At 61.4% G+C, this 26,052-nt stretch overlaps 1 protein-coding gene and 1 long non-coding RNA gene across 4 annotated transcripts; one reads left to right on the top strand and one right to left on the bottom strand.

Annotated features, from left to right (window-relative positions):
- IGHMBP2 (immunoglobulin mu DNA binding protein 2) lies at positions 1-19,046 on the top strand. Of its 3 annotated transcripts, XM_039840619.1 has the most exons (16): positions 1-169; positions 1,965-2,134; positions 3,843-4,026; positions 4,195-4,292; positions 5,893-6,056; positions 6,512-6,712; positions 8,011-8,158; positions 8,990-9,164; positions 11,527-11,709; positions 11,952-12,070; positions 12,576-12,670; positions 13,604-13,727; positions 14,622-15,458; positions 17,389-17,579; positions 17,938-18,171; positions 18,716-19,046. In XM_039840619.1, the coding sequence occupies exons 1-15, from the start codon at positions 84-86 to the stop codon at positions 18,133-18,135; spliced, it is 2,973 nt and encodes a 990-aa protein (XP_039696553.1). In that variant the 5' UTR covers positions 1-83; the 3' UTR covers positions 18,136-18,171; positions 18,716-19,046. The 3 variants fall into 3 exon arrangements, with proteins under 3 accessions (XP_039696553.1, XP_039696554.1, XP_039696552.1); XM_039840620.1 differs by having other exon boundaries at positions 17,407-17,579; positions 17,938-19,046; XM_039840618.1 differs by having other exon boundaries at positions 17,938-19,046.
- On the bottom strand, positions 15,453-25,807 carry LOC120584728 (uncharacterized). The gene is made up of 3 exons (XR_005648119.1): positions 25,796-25,807; positions 23,921-23,923; positions 15,453-15,570 (listed from the first exon to the last, which is right to left on the bottom strand). It is a non-coding gene; the product is annotated as an uncharacterized LOC120584728 (long non-coding RNA).
- Between the last annotated feature and the right edge of the window lie 245 nt (positions 25,808-26,052).

Here is a 26,052-nt window from a genome sequence, read left to right as displayed (position 1 = left end):
TCGACGCACCGGCCCGGCGGGGAACACCTCCATGCGCGCCCGCCGGACGCCCGCAGCTCGGGGCCCGGCGCTGGGCTGCAGCGATGTCCTCGGCGGCTGTGGAGAGCTTCGTGACCAAGCAGTTGGATTTGCTGGAGCTCGAGAGGGACGCGGAGGTCGAGGAGCGCAGGTACGGACGCCACCCATACTCTCGGGGTCGGTCCGGCCGCTGCCCCATCCCTGCTCCGCTCAGACCCGGGCGGAGCCTCCGGGGACTCGGCCTGACCGGCTTCGGGAGGAGTTTGCTCTCCTCATCCCTCGAGTCCGCACCGCGGCTCTGGAGGGGCTCAGCTGCCTCCGGAGGGGAACCTGGCCACCTCCCGTCCCGTCCCGGGGCAGCCCGTCCGGGTTTTGGACCCTTAGGAAGCCCGTTCTTTTCTCGGCCTGAGGTCCCCCATCCCTGAACTTTCACTCTTAGGCCCTGCCTCTGCCCCCCCAGTTCTATCCCCAGCGTGTTCCCAGCCCTCTTCCTCGTCGGTCCACTCTGTAAACGTTTGCATCTATTCTTTGTCAGCCCCGAGTAAGACACAGTGATTTGATAGACACCTGGACCCTGGGTATGAGCAAAGGGGTAGGATAGGCGCGTAAACAGTTCCCTTCGTGGTGACAGCCGCTACCGCGGTGAGTGCCGGGAAAGCGCGGTGGAAGCGTGGAGGAAGAACAGCTGACTCTGGGGAGGGTTAAGTTAAGGATGGCTTCAGGGAGGAGGTGGGGTCTTAGCACAGCTTGCAGAAAGATGAGTGAAGGTGCATGCGGGAGGAACAGCATTCCCGGAAGAGATGCGGGGAGGAAGGACGTGCCTGCGTGTGAGGACCAGGGCCAGGAGAGAGCAGGCTTGTTTCGGAACAGGAATATTCATTTGGCTGAAACACTGCCAGCTAACACTTATCGAGGGCGGTAAAAGCGCACCACGTGCGTGAATTCCTTTAAACCTCCTGCCCGTTTTATGAAGTACCTCACCGTTATTCTCATTTTATGTCGAAGGCTGACACAGAAAGGCTGCAAATTACCTGTAACTTGCCCAAGGTGATACAGATAGAGTCAGGCCCTGAGGTCAGGCGGCCTGATTCCAGTTTGCACTCGCCCATCGTACTACATACATCGATGGGGTTTGTTTGGGAGGTTTTGATCATGACAGCTAAGAGCTTTGCCCCGACACCGACTTAAGTAGAATCCCACCTCCTTTATTTCTGGCTGCGTGACTTTGCAGGTTACGTCTCTGAGCCTTAGTTACCTCATCTGCGAAATGGGGCCATTCCCACCTCACAGGTTTGCTGTGAGAAGGAAGTGCCCTGCTAAAAGTCAGGTGCTCAGCACGGAATCAGGTGCAGTGTGTTCCCGGGAGAAGATAAGTGGGCGTCGGATTGAGAAGGGCCTCGCGCAGCAGCTCGTGTTGTAGTCCTGTGCAGAGGCTGGTCCTCCGTGCAGCCAAGTAGGTTGGGGGGAGGGGTGAATAGATTTACATTTTTGGAGGATCGCTCGGGTCCTGCTGCTGCCGACCGGAGAGGGAGAGCCCAGAGGCGAGGCGGCCAAGAGGTTCTGGTTAGTCGACTCTCAATGGTGCCGGCTCGAGCCGGGGCTCTGGAGGGGGCGTGTGAGAGGCAGAGATGGGTGCAGGCTTAAAATGGGAGGGGTCCGATGGGGCTTCATGGCACGTGGGAATCAGCATGTGGGGAGAGAGCAGAGAAGGTGAAGGTGACCTAAGGTTCTTTCTCGGGTGACTGGGAGAAGGGCCGAGGCGTGGCCTGCACTAGGGGAGGCAGGAGGGGCAGGTGTGAGAGGGGGAGGTCCAGAATGACGCTGGGTCATATTTAGTGCCTGTGCCCGCAACTTTATTTTTCTCTTCCTTTTACATTCCTCCTGCTTGGGTGGAAGTAAAAACTGGTGGAGTGTGAATATTGACGTTTAACGTTGGTGTCTTCCAGGTCCTGGCAGGAAACTTTCTCTCTGAAAGAGCTCCAGAGCCAGGGCGTCTGTTTGCTGAAGCTGCAGGTGTCCAGCCAGCGGACCGGGCTGTACGGACGGCTCCTGGTCACCTTTGAGCCCCGGAGATGCGTGTCTGCAGGAGCGCTTCCCAGTAACAGCTTTGCTTCCGGTCTGTGCTTTCTGACGTCGGCACGTGACTGAATGTTGCTGGCTTCAGACTGTGACTTATGTTCTTCTAAAGACTGGGTTACAAGTGGCCAGTTGATGTGGGTTGACCTGACCGGGGCTAAGGGGATCACAGGTGTGCCTTTTGGCCTCGCTGTCAGGATTAAAGGCGTAGGATTGAATGTCCGTGCAGGTAGCTTATAAACTCTGAAAACAGAAAGGTGAAAATGTATATTCAGTTAATAAGCGTTGTGGGGTGAACAACCTGAGAGATTGAGGACTAGTTGATAAGCAGGAAGTCGGAGGAAGTGGCATTCATGCGGAAAAGAAGCCAGCTGAAAATTTGATGTCTTGCTATAGCTATTGATTAAATTCAGGTGACTCGTTATTATATCTGCTCATCTTCAGAGGAGCAGTTTTAAGGCTCAGTACCTTAGAGACATAGATTTTAAAATGTGGGATCCTATTTTAGGGCACTCGTGGGGAAGTCACAGTAGGGATGGGGGTCCCCGTGACAGGCCCTGCACACAGAACCTCACTTCTGTCCCGAGATCATTGTTGCCACCTGATGTTTGTCTTTAAAAGTTGGGGAAGGAGACAAAGAGATTCAAGGTGTGGTTGAAACTCATTGCCCAGAAGTAAAACACCCAGGGCTCAAAACATGCCTGGGTGACGCGTGGTACACGCGTGTGGACACAAGCAGAGTATGGGGTGTAAAGAGGTGCGGGGCTCGGGCTCTCCCAGAGTGGATTCTGTCCATCTGAACTGTCTGCATCCCGGAAGGATCGCGTCAGTTGTGCTGATGGCAGGTTGGCTTCCGGGCCCGAAGGCTGCCACCTGGGCTGAGTTTGTCCTCGTTTCCCGGCTTTGCCCTCTTCCGGGCTGGCTTCCTTCTCAGCGCCACGTGGGACCAGTCCCAGCCCCATAGCCTCCCGGGGTTCGGGTCCGGCCAGAGCGAGTGCTCCTTTCCCAGGTGCCTAAGCAAAAGACTCGCTGCGTCCCGGGGACTCTGATTTGGTCCCACACCACCCCTGGACAGTCATTGTGGCCAGTGGCATGCGAAGCACTGATTGGCATGGGTCACGTGGTCCATCCCTGGTGTCAGGGGAGGCCCCTCAGAGTCACCTGGCACATGGGTGAATCACCAAGCAGTTATCACAGGAAGTGGGGAGAGCCGTGTGGAGTGGGCAGCGAACAACCAGTGTCCCTCCTTCCGTGCGCCACTTCCTCCTGGAACGCACTCCCCAGATGTGCTCGTGGTCCCCGCTTCATCCAGGGCCCCCCGCCCACCTGTAGCCGCTCGGAGAGGCCGTTATCGCACACTGTTTCCAAGGTGGCACCCCCAGTTGTCTCTGTCCCCTCCCTGGTCCTCATCTTTCCTGCGAGCCCTCAAAACTGGTGTCTGCTCGGTTGCTGTGTTTCTTTCTCTTCTTCCTCCCCTAGGGGCTGCTTTATTTCCAGTCAGACCAGTGCCTGGCACAGAGTAGGCACTTTAAGTGATTTATCAACTGTCATGTTCGTTTCAAACAGTTAATTGATTTCAAGTCAATATCCATGTATGATTTAGGTGTTTAAAATTTTTTTTACTGCTGCCGATTGCATTTCTGAAGAAAGTAACCCAGAACATCTGAGGCGTGCTGGGATTTATTGTATAAAACAATTTACGTTTAACTTTGTTCAGTATTTATGTAACCGAGTCTTTGTTTCTGTAGGCGACATAGTGGGTCTGTATGACGAAGGCGGTCAGCTGGCCACTGGGGTCCTGACTCGGGTCACCCAGAAGTCGGTCACGGTGGCCTTTGATGAGTCCCATGATTTCCAGCTGAGCTTGGACCAAGAGAAATCCTACCGACTGTTGAAACTTGCCAATGACGTCACTTATAAGCGCCTGAAAAGGTGCGTGTGTCCGACTGCAAGTTGCACATAATGTTTTCCTCAAACACAGCTCCGGCCCTTGTGCCCCTGTCTGGGCGGGGGCTGCGGGTGGGGGTGGGGGGCCGGCGCTCCCACATCGAGGGAGCCACTGGTTCCCATTAAACTCACTTCCGTTTCCTCCCCGGGCAGGGCGCTGATCACCCTGAAGAAGTACCACTCCGGCCCTGCGTCCTCACTCATCGAGGTCCTCTTCGGTGGCCGCGCCCCCAGTCCTGCCAGCGAGATACGTAAGAACTTTGGCTTTTTCTTTTCTGATTAAAATCGCTGCAGGTATCGAGAATGGCATGACCTTGGGCCATTTTGGCAAGGGTTTGAGAAAGCAGTTAGAAGCCTACCGTCGTTTCTGTGTGTCAGTGTCTGTGAGTGACCCGCACGAACGAGGCTCGCTCCGGTCCTCGGCGTCCGCGTTCCTCCTCCGGTCAGTGGTTCTGAAACGTTCTTTCTGGAGCCTGAGTCTGCGTTTTGAGATGCGGAGGGATTTCTTCCCGCTCGGCACTCTGCGCCGATCTCGCTGTGTGCTTCAAACCGTTCTGTTTTGGGTTTGAAAACTCATTTGGTGATTTTCTCAGCATCCTCCAGACCGAAGCCAGCTTACATCTGATTGTGAGAGCGACGTGTGTTAATCGTAGAAAACTTGAAAACATGCAGACGAACAAGGAAACAATCACTCTGAAGCCGCTGTTCGGTTCACTTCACTAGTATTCGCGTGCATTTCTAGGCATTTCTGCATCCACATGGAGCGCTGGGTCTGTTTTACATGCAGATGTGTGAACACGCACGGACACGCACACACACGCGCGCGCACGTTCCTGAACACCCTCGTTTTCCAGAGGGCCGTGGCCCCAGCTTGAGCGGCTGCCTGTAACTCATGCAGTGGGCACTGCCCGTTTTTCCCGCTGGGCTTCAGCCCCACACCCGCTCCGTGTCGCCCCTGTGCGGCTGCACCCAGCGTTGCGTTGGCTTCAAACACGGCGACTTTGTCATTTGTTTTCTAAAGGCGCGCACGTCTCCATGAGGTTTTGTTCCCGCCACGTATTCGTGGAGAGGCCACTCTGTGCCAGAAACGGAGCTGGGAATGAGCTCGCCACGTTTTAGGGAGCGTGTCTTGACTGTGGCCGCTGTCTAAGGACAGAGGGATGGGCCGTGGAGCGGTGAGTGGCCCTGGCACTGTGGGTTGGGGCGTGACCGTTTCCCAAGGGTGTCACAGCCCCACTCGTTCTGGTCCATGCCCTGTGCCCGTGGGTGCCACCATGGAGTGGACGCTGCAGCAGCAGAGCCGGCACCTGCCAACGGTCCTGCTCTTGGGGCGCAGAGCCCACGAAGCGACTCGTTAGCTTTGGTCGTGGAAGATTCAGAGCAGAAGCACAATCCCGGCGTTTGCTAGTAGTTCCCGTTTATCATTCGTTTTTGTCATTTTACGGGCACTTAGAAAGGGACAGTGTGGTAGAAGCAGACGCGTTCCAAGAAACGTCGACTTCAGAAAGATCTGTGCTCCTGCAGCGTGAGCCGGTGGATGTCGTCAGTGACGGCACAGCCTGTAGGTGCCTTGGGCTCTGTGGGCGGCTGTGGTAGCAGGCGGCTGGGGACGGTGCGTGAGGGGACGCCGTGGCCGTGGCTGGGAGACCGGCCCTCGGAATCGGCTTTAGCCTGTGGTCCGTCGCCTGCAGATTCTTCTTCTGGACAAACCTTTTGGAAACGAAGCGGGTTGATTTTGTGTTGACTGGACGGCTCCGGGGAGGTCCAGCGTCCTCGCTCCTCGTGCATGTCCCTCGGTGCCATCTGTGCGAGAGGGGGGACGATGCCAGCCCGACGCTCCTTTTCCCGCAGCGCCGCCCGTCCTCATTAATGCCTCCCTGGACGCCTCCCAGAAGGAAGCGGTTTCGTTCGCGCTGTCCCAGAAGGAGCTCGCCATCATCCACGGGCCGCCCGGCACCGGGAAGACCACCACCGTGGTGGAGATCATCGTCCAGGCCGTGAAACAGGGCTGCAAGGTGGGCAGGTGACTCCAGGCCAAGCCCGTCAGGACGCTCTCGGCGTTTACCGATGGAGGGTTGGTGGGCGCTTTTTGATCCCTGGCAGCCACGTGGGACGTGGGAGCATGTTCAGGAGCGCGGGCTGGGTCCCTGGGGAAGGCCCTTTGGCTCCCCGAGGCCGGAAGCCGTGGTCGTCGACCGGGCCACTGGCCAGGGTCCGTCGGCCCCGCGCACCGCTGTCCTCGTGCCCTGAGTTCAGGCCCGTGCTGGGGGTGCGGGGATGCAGAGGGGACCGGGTCCCGTGGGCCGTGCGCCCGTCCCGACAGCTGTAGGTTCACACCTTGACATCACCAGTGGTACACACTCCACCTTTCTCTCTTTGCCTGTGAAGCTTTCTGTCTGTTTTAGTGTGAACTTAAGCTTGTCACTGAAACAGAAGTGACCGACCCTGAGCGTGACCTCTGCTCCCGCAGGTGCTGTGCTGCGCGCCGTCCAACACTGCCGTGGACAACCTGCTGGAGCGCCTGGCCCGCTGCGGGCTGCGGGTGCTGCGCCTCGGCCACCCCGCCCGCCTCCTGGGCTCTGTCCAGCAGCACTGCCTCGACGAGGTCCTCGCACGGGGCGACAGCGCCCCGATCATCGCGGACATCAGGAGGGACATCTATCAGGCCCTCGTACGTATCTCTCAGCCGCTGGCGGCTCCGCCTGGGCAGGCTTCTCAGGGACCTGCCGCACTCCCCTGTCCCCTGGCCTCGTCCCCTTGTCCCCTGGCCTTGCCGACGCTGATGATTCCGAACGTCGGTGCCGCCCCCATTGGTGGAGACGTGGAGTCGGCAAGTCCTGGGGCTCAGCCGTCTCCAGGGTGGTTTCATGAGCGGGTGACAGTGTCTCGAAGGAAACATCGCTCTCACGCACCCTTCATATCTGGTCACGTCTGGGTAACATCAGTAGGCAAACAAATAAAATAATAAAGCCCGAAGATAAAAATCCAGAAAACGCTCAGCTCCCCCAGTGTTTTGGTCCGTTTTCCATTATCCTTGTGGAAGAACCGGTGGGCGACAGGGCGCTTTGAGATGGCGTTTTCTCGTGCAGCCCAGGACTCTTGAGGTCTTTGGTTCTCCAGTTCACACGCTGGTCCTAATTTCCTTAAACGCCCTGCCACGTGTGCCGTCAGCATCAGCCAGCCGCATGGCGTCACAGGGCCAGTGCCGCGAGTCAGCCTTTCCCGTGGGCCCGCAGAATAGCGGGATGGCACAGGGGCTGCCGTCATGGGGCTGGCGGGCATGCGGACAGGGTGAGCCCTTGTCACCCGAGGCGAAAGGCGATTGCATTTTCCTGTTCCTGTTTAAATCGACGCTTTCGGGATTGTCTTTTCTAAGCTTGGCACAGTAGCCGCCCGCCCCCCGCCCTATCACTCCTGCCAGAGCCCTGTCCTCTGAAGCAGAAATCATAAGTCGGGAGGCCGGTTACGCGTAGTTTTGAGTATAGAGTAAAATGGGGTTTAGGTAAGCGTTCTGTGGGCTGAAGGAAATTGTTTTAACCTGACAGTCGGGGTGTAACAGGTGGAGGCATCCTCTCCGTCTGTGAGCTGCTGAGACCAGCTCCTGGGCTGGCCGCCGCGTCCCCTCCCCGGAGCCAGCCCAGTGACCGCGGGGCGGGCTGGGCCAACCCCCGTCTCACCCGAGGTCTGTTAAAACGCTGTCTGCCGAGAGCGCCCGGACTTCCCTTTGCTGCCTCCCTCCGTGCGGGTGACAGTGGCCCTAAGGCCAGGCAGGATGTCAGGTGCTTAGTCACCGGTGTGTATCTGTTGCTCCTTTAAGAAATATTTTGGCTTTTTAGTGCCATTTAAGGACTTGCTGAGGTGAACCAACTCCTTGTAAATAAATGCACTTTGTGAATTAAAAAGAGCTAAATGAGTGCCAGATTGTGTCAAAATAACGATTGTTTTTTTTTTTTTTGCTTTTCTTTGCAGGTGAAAAACAAAAAGACCCAGGATAAGAGAGAGAGAAGTGACTTTCGAAACGAAGTCAAGCTGTTGAGGAAAGAGCTGAGGGAGAGGGAGGAGGCAGCCATGCTGCAGAGCCTCACGGCGGCCGACGCGGTCCTGGCAACAAACACGGGTGAGCAGGGCGGCGCCTCCCCCTCCCCCGCCCGGCCGGGCGGCGTCCCCGTGCCGGGCGACTGTGCAGACTGGCCCTCGCCGTCGGGTAGAATTCACCAGCGCAGCCTCTGGGCCTGGGTTCCCTTCGCGGAGAGGGTTTTGGCTGCAGGTGTAATTTCTCTCACTGAGAGGGGTGTTCAGGTTCTTTCTTCCTGAGTGAACGTCTGTCTTTGGAGGATTCATCCATTCAGTCTGAGCTGCTGAATTGATAGGCATAGAGTTGTCCCTGGTACCCTCTCACGATTTCGAAGACAGGGAACAGGCTCGGGGCGGGTGGCTCGCCCAAGGCCCCACTGCCGTCTGGAGAGTTGTGTGAAGCCAGGTCTTGTCTGCACTTGAACCCTCGCTGCCCGGCTCTGTGCTCCAGGACGGGGGAGCTGGGGTGTGTCGTGTTTTCAGACACGTGGAGGTTTTGTCTGTGAGTGAACGTTCAGCAGGTGATTGTTCTGTGCGTCCAAGAAAACATCTTAGGGGAGAATTAATTAAATTCTAGATGCAGAAAATGATGAAGGAGCAGTATTTAGAAACGAGACAGCCTTCCAAGGACTTGGGCTCGCATCCCCAAGGGGGCGGTGGATGTTGGTGATTGACACATTGGAGTGGCCCGTGGCTGGGGACACGCCCTTCACACTTGAACACAGGTGGGCAGGAGCCACAGATCTTTATTCTGAGCTGCGAGTTAATTATATACGGTGTTAATGCAGGACTGAATTATGAAACAGCGGGCTCTTCTGGCATGGTTATGACACAGCCAGTGCCTCTAACGGCTCATGGTCCCGATTTCCACCAGGCGCCTCCGACGACGGCCCCCTGAAGCTGCTGCCTGACAGCTACTTCGACATGGTGGTCATCGACGAGTGTTCCCAGGCCCTGGAAGCCAGCTGCTGGATCCCCCTGCTGAAGGCCAGAAAGTGCATCCTGGCTGGGGACCACAAGCAGCTGCCCCCCACCACAGTCTCTCACAAGTAAGAGCCCTCCTCCTGAGCGCCTGTCTTCGCCCGCATGCGCCAGCCCTCTTGGGTCTCTCGAGGTCCAGCCCCGAAGCCCCAGGCCCTGCAGGCGGCCCTGGACGTGCTGCCCTGTGCGTGTCTGAGTACAGCTCCTACCCCGCAGTCGCACCTGCTCGTTTACCCATCTGTCGCTCAGACTGTGACCTTGGGGGTGGGGGTCGTATCGCGTGTGTCCTGCTGGCCTGAGAACCTGGCTGCGTGCTCAGTTGGTGGTGTCGCACTGAGCACCCCCGATGGGTCAGGCAGCTGGTGCGCGTGCCCACGCTGTGTGGCGTCCCACAATGGTCGTGTCTGCGGCCTGCGCCCACTGACCTCTGGGTTGCGTAGGCGCACCGCGGGCCCCTCCGCATCCTGATCGTTTGGAGACACAGGGAAGGCCTCAGCAAACGCAGCCCCGCCCACCGCAGGGACACTAGGACACAGTGTTCCCTGGTGCGGTGGCCAAGCTCAGCCTCCACGGGCGCGTTGCTGCCACCCTCACTTCCCACCACTCCCCCGATCACCGCCTGGCCCCGCTGGCCTCTGTCCTTGCCATCCCTTACTTAGTTCTCTGCTCGGGTGCTCAGGTGCGCCCTTTGTGTGGTCTCCTGTGGCCGCCCATCTCGGTGGCTTCCCTGTCACCGTCAGGTCCTTCACTGTGGCTCACTCGGCACTTCCTGGCAGTCACGCGTGTTCCCTGCTTTATCCGCTTATCTTCCCAACCGGAACGCGAGTCCCGGAGGCCGGGGCCCGGGCCTGGCACAGGCCCTCCTCCAACGGACTGGCCTCTCACAAGCTGGCTCCACGTCCCATGTCCAGGAGGGCACCGTAGAGGACAAGTCCCTGAGGTCACCTGCGCCATGGCCTCCCTTCCGCTTGCAGAAGAGGCTTGCTCCTCGGTTCCGTCGCTGTTTGAGACCAGTCTGCCGCACTGGGCGTGCGCGTCACGACTGACCTTGGGGTGCGAGTCGTTTTCTGAGGCCCCAGAGAAAGGAGGTGCAGGGCAGCCTGTCGTGTGGGGCTTTACCCCAGGGGAGCGGGGCCCCGGAGCCGAGGGGCGTGCAGGTCAGGCTGCTGCAGAGAGACAGGCATCAGCCGTGGTCCTCGAGAGTGAGGACGGGGCAGGGAGACCTCGGGATGGATGGGGGGCATGGGGCACGTGCGTCCGAGGGCCGTCCTGTGGGAGGCATCCTCCCGGGGTTAGGGGGTCTGCTCGGGAGTCTGCAGGAGGAGGGCGCAGTGGGTGTTCATTCCGTGATTGCTCCATGAGCAGGTCCCCAAGGGAATTCTTAAAAGAGGGTTTTGTCCCCCAGGGAGGCTTTGTGTGGAGAAAGTTCAGCTCTGTGCCCTCAGGGAGCGGGGACCTTATCGTGTCCCTGGAGGAAGCAGGCAGTCTCGGGGGACATTGGGTGGAGTCGTGCCGGGCATTTCTGGGCTTGCGGCTGGGTCTGGCGGTCACGTCACGCCCCATCCTTGGCGTGAAGTGTTTTTAGCAGAGATCTTTACTTAGAAAGCTTAACCACAGAGGTCTCGTAAGGCAGCAGAGGGAGCGCCCCGAAACGGGGTTAGGTCTTCGCCCATGGGTTCGGCGTTGTCACCTCGGAGGCACAGTGTGCCTTGGTAGTGTGAGGGGGCTCGGAGGCCAGGCCGCCTGCCTTGGCCCTGGCCCTGTGGCCCTGGCTGAGTGGCTGTGGGCTGGTGGTTTAAGCTCTGCGACTCAGCCCCTCACAGTAGCCTCATGGGTCACGGTGGGGATCAGTGAGCAAGTGCACACCAGGCGCCATCGTCAGTGGACCTGGGGGTTTGCAGCTTGTCTGGATCATCTTGCCGTTGCTGTGACAAAGTGCCACAGGCTTGAACACTGCAGATCTGTTACCGTACAGTCCTTAAGTCACACGCCCAGAGTCCGTTTCAGTGGGCAGTGGTCACGGTGTGGGGAAGGCCACGTCCCCCCTGCAGGCTCCAGGGACAGGCCCCGCCTGCCTTTTCCAGCTTCCTTAACCTGTGCCCCGCCCCGCCCCCTGCGCTTCTCCGGCCCTGTCCCCTGCTCCAGCCCTGCGCCTCCACCTTGTGAGCGAGCACCGTGGTCATCCAGGACCAGCTCCCCATGTCAGACCCTTCACTTCGTCCCATCTGCCCAGTCCCTTTTGTCATGTGCTCGCAGGCCTCAGGATTAGGACGCGGGCAGTTTTGGTGGCTGTTATTCAGTCGGCCACTCCCTTAACTTCAGCTCAGAACGGGGGGGCCAGTTGGGTCCTGAGGTTTGAGGGCGGCTTTCCTCTGGCTCCCGGTCCCACGCCGGACGTGGGGACATAGGCCGTCGTTGTCTTGGGTGCAGGGCTGCGCTGGCGGGACTGTCGCTCAGCCTGATGGAGCGCCTGGCCGAGGCGCACGGCGCGGGCGCGGTGCGGACGCTGACGGTGCAGTATCGCATGCACCAGGCCATCATGCAGTGGGCCTCAGAGGCCCTGTACCACGGGCAGCTCACGGCGCACCCCTCCGTGGCAGGGCACCTCCTGCGGTGAGTGACCGGCCTCCCCTGCTGGGTCCCTCTGTGCCCACTGAGCCCGTGTCACTGAGAGATGCGAGAGACAGTCGTCTCTAAGCCCGGGTTCTGGAAGGGAGAATGGCCTTGCCCCGGAGAGCCAGGGTTGGGGGGCTGCAGTCTGTGTTGCCCGTGGCTGGGTGCCCGCTTTCCTGCGGGAGGTAGGAAGACGCGGGCTCTGTTTCCAGGGCCTCACGCGGGTCTCTGCCTTTGTGCAGGGACCTCCCGGGAGTGGCCGCCACGGAGGAGACGGGCATCCCCCTGCTGCTCATAGACACGGCCGGCTGCGGGCTGTTGGAACAGGAGGGGGACGGTGACCAGTCCAAAGGGAACCCTGGTGAGCTTGCGGGGGCCAGCGTTTCTTGCCCAGTGGCCCTCTTGAAACGAACAGGTCCCTCCAAGTTGCCAGCTTTGGCGCGGAGTCGAGCTGCGTGGCGGGTGAAGCCCGGCGCTGAGGAGCTGTGGGAGGTTCTGAGCCAGGGTCTCAAGGTCCCCGATGCTCAGGGAGAGCGCGGTGGCCGGGGCAGGGCTCTGGGTCCCGAGCAGAGTGGCCCAGTGCTGCCTGGCGTGGCCTCAGGAAGAGGTCCTTGCCCAGCCAACAGCACCAGTCTGCTTGGCCCTGCTCACACCGCGGCCCCCCTGCGGCCCAGCGCCTGTGTACTGCTCTGGCCAGCGGCCCTGCGCCGGCTGCTGAATCTGGTGGCCCTTGGCTCAGGTTACGGGCTCCCAGGATGCCGCCTCAGGCCGCGTGACATCGGCATGGCCCGGTAGACAGAAGTGTCTGAAATGACAGGTGTGGGTGCTGGCGGTCAGCGCGGCATCTCCGGTTTGCGTCCCTCCAGGTGAAGTGCGCCTCGTCGGTCTGCACGTCCAGGCCCTGGTGGATGCCGGTGTCCGGGCAAGTGACATTGCTGTCATCTCGCCGTACAACCTCCAGGTGCGAGAGCCTCTGTCTCCGTGTGTGTCGCTGGGACTCAGCCACCCCAACGGGGCTGAAAGGGCCGGGGCGATTTCATTGCTGCTTCTGCCCAGTGACTCCAGGGTGGGGCTGACCGCATCATGACGGGACCCTGGGCTCTGATGATCTCAGCCAGAGCCGTCTGTCCGTCCGTCCACCCGCCTTCCTTGCTCGGCCACACCCCCGCCCCAGGTGTCCGCTGGTCTCCCTGTGCTGGCTTCGTTCTCAGGCCAGCTTTTCTGGTGGCCCTGGCAACCTCAGGCCGACATTGTCCTTACACAGGCAGCCCCAGGGGGCAGCCGGTCATTTACGGCGTCTTCCACAAGGATCTCAGCTCTGACTCCTACTGGTCCGGCTCAGGCTGTCCCCATCCCTGAGCCAGTCGCTGTGGCAGGGACCTGGGGCCCTCGCCCATCTCTGGGGCCAGGCGGGCTCGGCTTCGTGGAACACCGTGACACCGTCGCACGGAGTGTGGGAGTGGGCAGCTTCCCGAAGGCAGATCCGGCGCCAGCTGTCCCCTGGAGGAGGGGGAGGTGGCCACAGATGACCGCTCCTTCGCTTCCGTTTCTCACGTTTTCCGTCAGCGTCCTTGTGCTCACGACAAGGCCCGCCTCCTTCCGTGGGAAAAACCCCTCTGCTTTAAGGGGTGGTGGTCCGCAGACTGGCTGCCGCCCCGCCCTGGTCTGCAGGCCCCACACAGGGCTGTCCGGCGCTGTGGGGGTCACGTTTGTCGAGGGGCCTGTCGTGTTCCCTGTGAGACGGGCAATCGTGGGAGCTTCCTCCCTGTGAGGCTTCTGGGGGCCTTCCCAGGGTTCCTGGGGGTTCTGCAGCCTGAGGCCCCCGCTGAGTCGAAGAACAGGTGTCATAGCCGCCTGGCTAGTGCTGAGGCCATGGCCTTGCTCGGTGTTTCAGGTGGACCTGCTGAGACAGAGCCTCTCTCACAAGCACCCCGAGCTGGAAATCAAGTCGGTCGATGGCTTCCAGGGACGTGAGAAGGAGGCCGTGGTGCTGTCCTTCGTCAGATCCAACAGGAAAGGTATGGGCGCTGCCAGGCCTAAGAGCCCATTAGTTATTCAGGGAGCGGGCTGGATTCATGCTGGCGGCCGTGCTGGTCGCTGGGAGCGTGGCCATGGGGCACTGGCTCCGTCCTCCGTGAGCCGACCACGAGCGAAAGGGACAGTGGGTGAGGTGTGATGGGGCCGTGTAGGAACCCGCTCGGGGTGTCGCCAACGTCAGCGGCCTGGGGAAGGCGTTCCCGGCACAGGGAATGGTGTGGAGACTTAGAGGCACACGTGTGAGCTTTTGGGGGGGTTGGTGGGCTGGGAGTGAGGGGGCCAGGCAGCCTGGACCCCCACAGCAGGTGGGGCCCTCCAAGCCCAGGGCTCGTCTCTGGCCTCAGGGCGTGGTTTCTGTGCCATGGGGCTTGTGGGTGTTCCACTGGGTAAGACAATTGTACACAAACAGTTCCTAGTTAAGGGGCTTTGTAAAGCGTTTCCGGTGGAAGGTTGAGAATGGGTAAGGAGGGAGGTGACCTGTGGGAGGAAGAGGAAGAGGCTGGGCCGTCCCTGTGCTCTCCCTGTGTGTCAGCTGCAGCCACATTCACGTCTCCCGGGCTGTCTCCGGGGCTGGCCTGAGGGTGGGGTTCGTACTTACTGGAAAGGGGCAGCAGCCTGCCAGCTTCCCAAACCCAAGTCGGGGTCCGTGGGACCGCACCGAGAAGCAGTGGGAAGCCAGCAGGTGTCTGAGCAGCCTCGGCGTCACCACGGTGCCCCAGAGCAGGGAGTCAGGCGGTGCCGGGGGCGATGGCGGGTGGGGCAGGAGGGCGATGGCGGAGCTGACCCTTCTTGATCGTCGCTGATCGGGGCGGGGGGCTGGCTTCCTGCTCCTTGCCTCAGATCTGCCCCTCTGCGCTTTCCTGCCTCGTCGTTAGGTGAAGTCGGCTTCCTTGCCGAGGACCGGAGGATCAACGTGGCCGTCACGCGCGCTCGGCGTCACGTGGCTCTGGTCTGCGATTCTCGCACCGTCAGCAACCACGCCTTCCTGCAGACCCTGGTGGCCTACTTCACAGAGCACGCGGAAGTGCGCTCGGCCTTCGAGTACCTGGACGGCATCGTCCCCGAGAACTATTCCCATGGGGGTTCCCAGGGTCCGGGCTCTTCCGCGCCTGCCAGGAAGCCCGGAGGCGGGCCGCAGGAGGGAGCCGGGGCGGCCAGAGCCGCTGCCAGGCTGGCCCGGAGGACGGCGCACGGGAAGCCCTTGGGCTCTGAGGCCCATTTGCGGCCCAGCCTTGGTGGGGGCAGCGCAGACGGGGCACAGGACAGAGACGCCGCAGACCACCTCCGGGCGGTGATAGCAGAGTTCATGGCGAGTGAGCAGACGCAGCTGGAGTTTCCTGCCTCCCTGAACTCGCACGACAGGATGCGCGTCCACCAGCTCGCCGAGGAGCACGGGCTGAGACACAGCAGTGCCGGGGAGGGCAGGGCGAGGTACATCACGGTGAGCAAGAGGACCCCGCCTGGCACGCCGCCTCCCACAGGCGCCGCGGGCCAAGCCCGCCCCCAGCCCGAGCCCCCCAGCCCCGCGCGGACGGAGCCCCCCGTCAGCGGGCAAAGCGGCCGGGGCCAGCTGGACCCGAGGGCGCTGCGCTCTCTGGAGAGGCCGCAGCCCCTGGAGAGGCCGCCGCGGGCACGGGGTGGCCAGGAGCGGCCAGCCCAGGGCTCGGGGCTGCGGAAGCTGCCGGGAAAGAAGAAGAAGAAAGAAGCGAAAGGTAGGTCGGGCCGAGTGTGAGGGGGGCTGGCTTAGTGGCCCCTGACCTGGCGTCGGAGCCGCTTGGAACCCGCCTGCCGCCCGGGAGCGAGGCCATCTTCCCGCCGCCACGGCTTGCGCCTCAGGGTTAGACGCCGAGACTGAGCCCCTGAGGGCGGTGACTGGTCACCGTGACCCTGCAGTCCCGAGGGCCTGGAGGGGCCTCCGGGGACGGGAGGGACGGTCACAGACCTCGGCTGTGGCGCTCATGCTCCCTCCGGCTCAGACCAGGACGCGCTCCACCGTTGCGTCCTGTGCGGTGCTGGCCGTCCTCTGGGGAGCCACGCGGGGCCCTGCGCTCTGTCCTCCTCTCCTGCTCTGTGACGGGGTCCCCCACACAGCTCGAGGACCTGGTGGTCCCAGCCTGCATTTTCTGGGGACTTTGGGGTGAGCCGTTTCCCTCGGCAAGACCACGGAGCGGCCACGTTGCCCTCTGTCCGTGAACACGCGTGGGCAGAGCCGCACAGGCATCATTCGCGGCTCCGGGAGCAGCCGCCCAGGTCCAGCTGCAGTCATCCTGCAGGGTGTGGCGCGCAGCCCCGGCGTCCAGGCTTCGTGCCGGTGAGCAGGACACACGTCGCTCGTCCTGCAGGCGTGGGTGTCACGGCAGGAAGGAGACGTTACACTTTGTAAACCGCGCTGAGAACGTGGTGAACGCCACAGGGGCAGGTGCCAGGAGGGAGTGAGCGGAGGCCCTGGCCGTCCTGGGAGAAGGCGTGTGGCGTGCACGTTTGAGGACAGTGTCCTGGGGATGCTGCGTCACTCAGCATCTGAAGCGCCTCAAACGGCCACCTTCAGAATCCATCTCGCCTGTCCAGTCGGTTTGCAAACTCTGCGCCGCGGTCCTGGCAGCCAAGAAGCAGAGGCCGGCGTGGGCCGCCCCTGGGCCGCGGCCTGTGATGGGTGGAGGTCCTGTGGCACAGGCAGCCCGTTCTCGTGCTTACAGGATTCCGTTTGGGATTAGGGCCCATCACCCTCTGCTCGGTCTCCGTGTGTCCCGAGGACGCTTGCCACTGCCCAGAGAGGGGGTGCCTGCGGTCCACACTTTGCCAGGCCGCCTCTGAGCCTCCTGGTACTGCTTTTGGGAGCGTCCGTGCTGTCCCTCCGCTGACCCCAGGAGCCCGCTGAGCCGGAGTGTTGAGTGTGGTGGAGCTTGCTTAACCCTCTGCGCAGCCTCGTCTGCGGGGCGGGGGAGGGGGCGCATCCCCATTGACAGGTAACTGACACAGTAGTGCCTACCCAGAAGGTTTGAAATGGCTTTTGTCAGCCGAGGCACTTGCAGGTGAGTGGGGGCTCTGGGAGACCCGGAGTGGTGTCAAGAGTTGTCCCCCACCATGTTGACCATTCTGACCCACGTGTCCGGCACTGCAGTGTACTCATGACAGAGCATAACGGGAACAGTGGCACCAGCACACCCCGCCTGTGCCAGTACCCAGGTCATCGACACCAGCTTCCTGGCTCATGCCTCCCCGTTACTTCCTGTGCGCTCTGTCTCTACTGTGTTATATGCAACAACTGCATGTTACAGTCACAACTACGTGTAACTTTGTGTCTCTTTCCCACCCACGAACCTTTTCCTGTAACTTTAGAAGGTTCCCACGCATGGGGTTGCGGTCCTCCGGCGCCCTGCGCTCTGCGTGGAGCTCATCTGACCGTCGCCCCAGTGTGGGATTTTGCTTTACGGTTAATGTGTTAGGGCTTGGACTTTTCAGAGGCGCCCCACACACCACCAGCCCCTCTAGGAGGGCCGTGTGCTCACGCCTGCCCCGGGGACTGGTCATTGTGCTGAGAGGGATGCGCACGCGGGACGTGACCCTGGAAGCGGGAAGCCGGAGGCCAGCGCGGGCTCAGCGGGAGGCTTCTCTGCTGACTTCGTTGTTCTTCCCTTCGAGAGACACTTTCTCCCCTAGGACCTGTGGCCTCAGACCTGCCCCCTGAGGAGGACTTCGACGCCCTGGTCTCGGCAGTTATCAAGGCCGATAACACCTGTGGTCTTGCGAAGTGCGCGGCCAGCGTGGTGACTCTGGGCCAGCTCTGCCAGCACTGCGGCCGCCGGTACTGCCTCAGCCACCACCTGCCCGAGGTAGGCCGGTGCCCCAGGGCTCGGGTGGCGGGTGGTTTCCAGGGCCCGGGTCCTGGGCAGATGCAAGTCCTGGGCAGATGCGCTGCCAACGTGAACGTAGCTGGTTGTGAGCGCTGAGTACCTTAAAACAGGCAGTGGTTGGTTTTGAATGCGTTAGGGCTGAGGCGAGCGTTGGGGTGAGGGGCAGGGTGTGGGTTCTTCAGCCTTTCCCGGGGAGCCTGCTGGTGAAGGACACACATGCAGGAAGAGGAGGGGCCCCTGAGAGCTCAGGCTGGGCCTTCCCGGTCCCCGAGCCGTGGCAGGCAGAACTGCAGGGCCCTGTCTGCACCCGGCCCAGCTCTGACTGTCGTGTCCCCAGGTCCATGGCTGTGGGGAGAGGGCTCGTGCCCACGCCCGGCAGAGAATCAGCCGGGAAGGGGTCCTGTACGCCGGCAGCGGGGCCAAGGACAGGTCCCTGGACCCAGCCAAGAGGGCCCAGCTCCAGAGAAGGCTGGATAAGAAGCTGGACGAGCTGACCAGCCAGAGGAAGAGCAGAAGGCAGGGGAAGGAGCAGTGACGGCCGGGCCTCCACACGCGCTCGTCTGAGCACGCGGTGAGCGCGGGCCGCGCTGTCCCCTGGGTGCTTTCTGTTCTTGTGGCTGCCGCTGGTGACAGTGCGCGACCAAACCCACGCTTCTCCACCAGGGCTGGGCGGGGCGAGGGGCCCGTGGCAGGAAGGGTCAGCTTTTGGACCCCGGCGACAAGCCTCTCTGAGATGGCAGAGAGAGCGCCAGGGCCCAGGCAGCGCCCGTCAGCCTCTACCCCTCTACCCGGCACGCTGTGGGCTGGGCCGGGAGCGCCGCGTCCCCTTGTCCACTTGCTCGTCCCTGTCCAGGGCCGGGTCCCAGTCCCTTCCTTCCCTCCCGGTCAAAACCGAAATTTCAGCATTTGAACTTGGGGTGCTGCCGTGAGGCGCAGGAGCCCTCTGTCCCCCTGGAGCTGTGCGCGAGTGCATCCCCACTGTCCGGCCCGGCCACTCTCAGAAAGCCCACGCACATGCCCAGAGATGGCGTCTACGTGTGCCCATGGCCGGCTCACCCTGCGTTGGGCTGCGACCTCACCGAGGCTGCTTCTGTCCGTCTTCTGTTCCCTGGTAGCTGTGGAGACCCCACCCTGACGCCCCTGGCCGCTCCTGGCTCCCGGGAGGTCCGGGGTCATGCCTGGCTGTGGTTCCCGACGGCGCCCTGGCCCGCGCCAGCCCTTCCTCAGTCTGTGGTTGGGGACAGGGGCTGTTCCCCGAGTCTCGGCATCGCTGACCTGCGCAAATGCAGAGCTCTCACAGGTGTCTCCCGTGTCCTCTGCCAACTGTTTCATTTAAGAGAACCTCAGATGATGTATTATTTTAGCCTCAGGGTTTTGTTTCAAAGAGAGATAAATTATTTAAAAATTAAATAAAAAATGCGTGCACAGTGTGTCATGTGTCTAAAACAAGCCTCTTCCCCCTCTTTTGCTGACTTTCCTGAGGTGGTTGAGGACGCAGGATGAGAGACATGTGCTCAGCACTCAGGCGTCCGGGGCGTTCGTGGGGCTGAGAGGCGGGCGCACGGCCGCTGCCGGATGGTCCCGTCCTGGGAGCAGATGCCGAGCGGGGGCGCTTCCTGTTTCGCTGGACTCCACCGCCTGGACTGCCAGGCCGAAACTGGAAGGCTCCGGGGGAAGGCTCGGGGGAAGGCTTAGAGGCCTCTGGAGCCTGGGGAGGGAGGGAGGCGGGCTTGGTGGGAGGGTGCCGGTCGGGGCCTGGGGGTCGGCTGCCGCTCGCTCCGTCTCCCCCCACCATCGGCCTGAGGTGGGACCCAGCCCCTCTCGCTGTCCACGCCCACCGACCCCTCGTGCCCCGCAGCCCCCGGCGTGGGCTCCAGGGCGTCCGGGCTTCTGGCCCCGTCTCCGCTGGGAGCCTCGTGCGTTCCGTCGTGCCGCCGGTCCCCAGACGCTGCTGGCACAGCAGTCGCGTGTCCTCCGTGCCAGGCCCGTACACTTCCACCACGTTGCTGCCGCCGGTGCCGGGCCACCCTCTCGTGGGGACACCGTCCCTGCCCAGGCCTGGCGTCCACTCTGTGCCTCCGTGCTTCCCCCGTCCCCCTTGCTCGGACACGTCTTGGCTTGCCCTGTCAAGTGACTCGAGGCCTGAATTGTTGAGGACGGCGGGGGGCAGGGACCCCGTGGCCTTGCGTGTGAAGCGCCACACGGGAAGGGCCCGGGCAGCGGCGTGTGCAGGCACAGAGGGTGGGCCGCGTGCAGCAGGGCCCAGGGCGTCGCCGACGGTCGGTCAGCTGCGGTTCCCGCTCCTTCGGGGACCCGTGGCCACGGCAGAGGGGTTGGCCGATGATGGCAGCGCAGCTCAGCGTCTGCGTTCGAGGTGTCGTCTCGCGGTTCTGGGGTGCCCGGTGGCTGCTGTCTGCCTGCCGAGCTGCTTGCTTCATCTCCGTCTCTGGTCACAAGCCCCTGGCGACAGGCAGCCTGTGTGCCCTCGGCAGGGGCAGTCAGGGAGCCACACTCGCTTGGCCACAGCAAGGCCGGGCATAGGCATGGCCAGAATCCAAACAGGGCCCATCAGCATTCCCCCCTGGGGTCCCCGCAGAGATGCTAGAAGGAGATGCTGGCTCTCCCACTGGGCGGGCACAGCTGCCCTCCGTGCCTTCTAGAAGAAGCCAGCCTGCGAGAGAGAGGGACCAGCACAGAAACAGAGCCAGAATGGGCCTGGGAGAATCCCCAGATCGCATCACGTGAGCCCCTGGATCTGGCCGCACCTGACCTCCACCCCGCCGCCCCAGTGTCCTGAACTAATAATTCCCCCTTTTTAGCTGAAGAGCCTCTGCCTTGGGTTTCTGCCTTGGCAGCTAAAAGGGTCTTGGCTGGTCCAGTTGTACCCGCATCTGTCTATCTCATTGGGTATGCCCGGTCCCAGCGCGGAGGCGGTGCCTGCTCAGTGTCCCCTCCCTGTTAGAGAAAGGGCAGGCCCTTCCTTCATCCCCGTGCTCTTCCCGTGGGCCCTTCTGCCTGGAAGAGCTCCAAGTGTTGGAAGGAAGGCAATACAGTGTGGGCTGGGGTGATGGAAGCATCTAGAACTGAACGCTGGCTCTGTGGGATGTGGCTTTAGCAGGTCCCTTCCCCATGCTGAGCCTGTCTGCTCATCTGTAACGGGCACGGGAACAGCGTCCACCTGGCCGGCAGCGCTGAGAAGCCCACGGAACGAGCAGCGGGGAGCGTGGTGTGCTGGTGAGGCCTGGGTCCAGGTTGGAGGGCTCCATGGCGGCGCCTGGCACAGTGTTTGCCCACCTGCCCCGGCGTGGAGCGTTCACCCCTCCACCACTGACCACGGCAGCCAGTTTTGACGCATCGTTAAAATGTCAGCTAACCATGGCAACACCGAAAGTTTCCATTTATTCTCCAGAGAAGCCTTGTTAGGAAAATGTTTGTAGCTGGTTGTTTGAAAAACGCCTACAGTTTGGCCTGGATGGGGAACCCCAAAAAAAGGAAAAAGACGTCCCAAGCCACATGTCTTCCCGTCAGCAGGGGTGGTCGCCGGTGACCTGCAGGAGCAGCTGGGGGCGGGTGTGCCCTCTCTCTGTTGTGGAGACACCAGGGACGGGGCCAGGATGGAGCCCCCGCTTCAGAGCGCGTCAGCTCTGGGGTTCACCCCAGTGTGGCCGTGTGCCTCGGTTTCCTCACCTGTGAAATAGAGGGAAATGACAGGACTTAGCTCACGGGTTGCTAGGAACATTAAATGCATGAAACATCACCAGGCCCCGTGAACGCTGCCTGGCACGTCGGTGCTCAGACACGTCTGCTGTCCTTGTCAACTCGCAAAGCTACGGTGACGATGGACTGAAGACACATGTGGCTCCTCGCATGGGTTCAGGAAATGGCCTTTGCTGCTCAAGGCCACGGCCAGGGCGCCCAGGGTCCTGGAGCTGGTCAGCTGCCAGCAGAAGTTGCTAGTTTGGGGAGCCCTGCACCCCGCCGCGTGGGCATCGGGCTTCCTACCGAGTGACAGAGCTCACGCTCGCCGCCAGCGGGTGGGTGGAGCACGGTGGCCGGGCCAGCCCTGCTGCTCTGTGTTTATCTGGGTTTGTTTGGAGCGTCACCCCGAGGGATCGATGGCCGATGGGCACTGCGCTAGGACCTGGCACTTAGAAGGAGCTGTGTTCTGTGCCAGGAACATTTCAGAAGCTGCAGCCTTATTTGGTCTGGAAACTTCTTCCCCTGGAGGAGAAGCAGAGGGAGCAAGCAGGCCTGTCGTCAGGGCGAGTGTATTTTTAATTATGCCAGGACGGGTCGTCCAGTCCGGGAATTATTTCGATCCGTCGCTCCCCCCGTTCAGTGGCGAGGCTCCCCTTTTCCCCTGGGACCTGCGCTTGGCTCTCCGCCCCCCACCCCCCGCCCCACGGCCAGTGACTTTTCTCGTACAGCTTTATTGGGTGTGTTTATCATACCAGAAAATTCACCACGGCCAGGGGACAGCTCGGCACGTTCTCGGGAACGTGTAGGGTCGGGTGACCCTTCACCCCCACAAAGGCCCCTCCGTCCCATGTGCAGTTATCAGGTTGAGGAAGTTCCCTTCTGGCCTTAGTTTATTGAGCGTTTTCATTTACTTACACATTTTTTTATTTTTTATAAATCACAAATAGGTTTTGGACTTCGTCCTGTCCTCGCTTTTTCTGTGCCTCTTGTGATGACCAGGAGAGGTTTGTCCTTTATTAATACAGTGTATCACATGGATTGATTTTTGCAACCAACCTCGAATTCCTAGGGTGAATCCCACTTGTATGTCTTTTGTATATGTTGTTGGTGGGGGTATGTGACCAAAAACTTGGAAAGCACTGTTTTAGGGTCCGCTCCAAACCTGAAGTGAATGCCATGCTCGGATCCGGTTCACGAAGCGAGATGGAGCTCTCAGGACCCAGGGAGATGGACCCCTCCCCACACCCCCCAGGGTTCCTCTTGCCCCTCCGTGTCCTGTCAAGCACAATGCCCGCACCGGCCTCAGCTAGCGATGCTAGTCACCTTAGTCCTCAGCCCTAAGGCACAGAACGTCACTAGTCGGGGGGTCCTGACCACCTCTGGGGGGCGGACAGAAGTCGGCCCCTGTGGGAAGCTGTGCAGCAGGGTTTTTGGGGGCGGGTTGGGGTTGCAGTCCCCCTTGTGCCCTGCCCATCAAGTCACAGGCACGGGCTGTGACCACTCAGAAGGCTGCCAGCTTCTAATTAGCACAGAGATACTGCGGAGGCTGCTGGTGGCCCTGGACAGGTGGAGGCTGTGGGTGGGGGCGGAGGGTGCCTGGGATCTATCACACCACCCAGCTGCCGCTGGAAATTCCTAGTTCACCCTCTTTAGTGAATGAAGGACTTCCTTGGTGTCCTGGTCCCATTTACACCCTGTCCAGCTTGCAGCTCACGGCGACGTCTCTTCCCAATGTCCAGCACCTAGACTGGTGGGGCCAAGCCCTAGCAAGTCTCAGCCAGGATGCTGACACTCTCTGATGTATGGGGGGCTGCCTTACTGTGGGAGCCGGGAGGCTGCTGAGGGGGCGCTTGGCCGGTAATGAACCCACTGTGCAGACACGGCATCTTCCAGGCCAAGGCAGGGACCGGCCGCCATAGGTAGAATAGCAGGAGGAGTGGGCCCCACTGGGGCGCCCCTCAGCCCCCCATCAGGGAGGCACAGACCCGAGGCTGCTGGTCAGGATGACATTGCACGTTTTGCTTAGAGCCCAGCACTCCCATCTCTGACGCAACAACTCAGCAGTGATGTGAGAAATGGAAAAAGACTTTCGAAAACATGGGCCCCGTTTAAGAGGGGGTAAACATCCTCATGTTCTGGAAAACAGACAGAAATAGGGCCGTCGGAGGCGTGGAAGCTGTGGGCCTGTGGGGCTCCTGGTCTGGCAAGGTGTGGGGTGCTTTTCCTGTGGGTAGCAGGGCCGGAGAGGGCCAGTTTGGAGGTGGGACCGGAGCCAGGGTCACGCCAGGGTGGGTCTTTCCAAGTCATCAGAGGAAAAAGTGGCTGTTCCTGTTGCGGTGGCTGCAAAACACATTTCGCCGAAGCTCTGGGCTGCTCGTGGCTTCTGGGCTCGGGGAAGGGACAGAGCCCAGCGGGACTCGGGGGCTCAAAGGTGGCCACTTGTTTCAAGCTGGATGACTCTGGCGAAAGTTGCCCCCGGCGCTTGTCTTTCCGAGCCCAGCCCGCGTCCCTCACTCTGCCCCTAAGTGGCCTCTCCCCACGAACCACGGGCACCCGAGTCCCGGCAGGCTCTGCTTCCAGGAAACGGGGCCCGTGTCCCTTCCCCAGCCTCGTGGCGTTACGTGCTCGTCCCCTGTTTCGACGTCTCCCCACAACTCCAAACGGAAGCCTGCTCACGTCTGCACTCTGCTCTACGCGGCATCTCAAACCCCACGTGTCCAGATCAGCGCCTGGCCTGCCCTTCGGTGGCGGGCTGAGTGCTGGCCCCGGAAGTATGTCCGTGTCCTAATACCCAGAACCCAGGAATATGGCCCTATTTGGATAGATGGGCAGGTGTGGTTAAGGATCTTGAGGTGAGAGCATCCTGCACGGTTCAGGTGGGCCCCAAATCCAGTGGCAGGTGTGCTTAGAAGAGGGCCAGACACACCAGAAGAGAAGGCCGCGTGAAGATGAGGCAGAGGTTGGAGGGATGAAGCCTCCAGCCTGGGAACACCGGGAGCCCCAGGAGCTGGAAGAGGCAGGAGGGGCGCCCCCCACCCCCGAGACTTCAGAGGGAGCACGGCTCTGGGACACCTGGGTTTCAGGCTTCAGCTTCAGCACCACAAGTGGATGTGTTGCTGTTTGAAGCTGCCCAGTTGTTGGTCATCTGTTCCGGCCACCCTGGCCACCCCTTCCAGGTCGCCCATCCCTAAACCCTTCCAGGTCTGTACACCTCTCCCTCCTCCACCGCCCCCGCCCCCCAATCTGCCAGCAGCCCCTCTCGGCTCTGCCTTCAAAACACGCTCCGGATCCGACCTCCGAATCTGACCGTGACTCCTCATCCAGGCCAGCAGCCGTGTCCCCCGGGTCCCAGCACAGCCCCCTCACGGTCACCCTACTCTTCACCTCAGCATCCCTGGCTGGTGACATCACTTCTTTCTGCTCCAAAGCCGCCTCCCTTCTCTCTGCTTTGCTGGGCTGGCATGCAGCAAACCGCGTTCTCGCCCTCCCGCTCTGCCTGCTCCAGAGGGAGGCGTGGGGTGGGGCGGGGCGGGGGGCAGGGGTCCTGTACTTTCCTGTCCCTCAATGTCACTCCAGCAGCGGCCGCTCTCGTCACAGGCTGCTTTTGGTGCTTCTGGAACCAGCCTCTCGCCTTTGAGGCTGCACAGCGCCCCCTCCTCAGAGGCCTGTGGGTTCCCAGGTTCCGCATACCCTGTGTGTCCCCTCGTGTCTTCCCAGGGCTCAGGGTGGGGCCTGCTCCGACGTGGTTCCTCCTCGCCACTGATGTTCGGGGTCCGATGCTTGGCGTGAAGGGCCCCCTGCCGCCTCCCGTGCTCCCGGCTGGGCCCCAGCTGGCACACCGGTCCTCCAGCTTCCAGCCTCGTCCCCACGAGCCGTTCCAACACAGCGGTCAGAGGAGTCCTTGGAAATGCAGCCATGCTCCCTGGTCCCCTGCCACCCGGGGACAGAGGGGTCGGGGGGCTTGCTGTCCAAGGGGGAGCTCCGGGGTTCGGGGCGACGGTGCCGAGCTTAGCAAAGTGGGACACAAAGAACCCCATTACAGCTGCTGCTGGTGCATCTGCCTGTGTGTCGCATCCCGGCGGTGAGCTGTGACATCCACAGGCTGCGCTGTGACCAGAGTTCTGACGAAAGTGGAATGAACTAGAACGAGCTAGAACGGGAACCATCGGAGCCCCGCAGATGCCATCAGAGCGAGTGCCGGCCAGTGATGGCTGCTCCGGGGTCCGAGTGCGCAGGCCTGAGCCTGAGCCTAAACGCGGCCGGCTCGGGGGGTCCGTAAGCCGGGCGGGGCTGGCCTGCCTCTGCCCCCCGCCCCCCGCCCCCACCCACCCCCTGGAGCTTCCCGGCCCACGTTCGTCCAGCTCATGGCCGGCATCCATCCCTCTGCATCGCTCCTTTGCGATTCTGTCCAGGGAAACTTTCTTAAATCGTTTCGTTGACTACTTTCCCTGGGATTCTGCTGGTCCCTCTTCCCGGGACCCTCTCATTCCCGTGACCCGTCCGGACGCGTTTCTAACCTCACGTCTTCTCTTCCGTTCCCCATCTCTCGGTCGTCTGCTTGCTTTTCGTGAGACGTGCCTCGACCGTATTTTCCAGGCGTTCTGTTTAGGCTTTAAAAGTTGACGCGGTCTCATCTCACCATCTGAGGACTGCGTCCTTCGTATGGCGCTGTCTGCTCGGGCCCCGCCCTCCTGTCTGTCCCGTTTCGCGACCTGTGCTCCCCTCGGTGATGCGATCCCAGTGCTCTTGTCTG

The sequence above is a fragment of the Pteropus medius genome, unplaced genomic scaffold (genome assembly GCF_902729225.1).
Source record: "Pteropus medius unplaced genomic scaffold, Ma_sr-lr_union100, whole genome shotgun sequence".
Classification (NCBI taxonomy): domain Eukaryota; kingdom Metazoa; phylum Chordata; class Mammalia; order Chiroptera; family Pteropodidae; genus Pteropus; species Pteropus medius.
The sequence above is the reverse complement of the archived record's forward strand: the minus strand, read 5'-3'. Positions and strand labels throughout refer to the sequence as shown.

Bases quoted from the DNA above. Each gene is read 5' to 3' on its own strand.
- IGHMBP2 (XM_039840619.1), top strand. From the start codon at position 84: ATGTCCTCGGCGGCTGTGGAGAGCTTCGTGACCAAGCAGTTGGATTTG. The intron at 4,293-5,892 runs GTAAGAACTTTG...CTTTTCCCGCAG, and splicing joins CAGTCCTGCCAGCGAGATAC to CGCCGCCCGTCCTCATTAAT. The intron at 6,713-8,010 runs GTACGTATCTCT...TTTTCTTTGCAG, and splicing joins GGGACATCTATCAGGCCCTC to GTGAAAAACAAAAAGACCCA.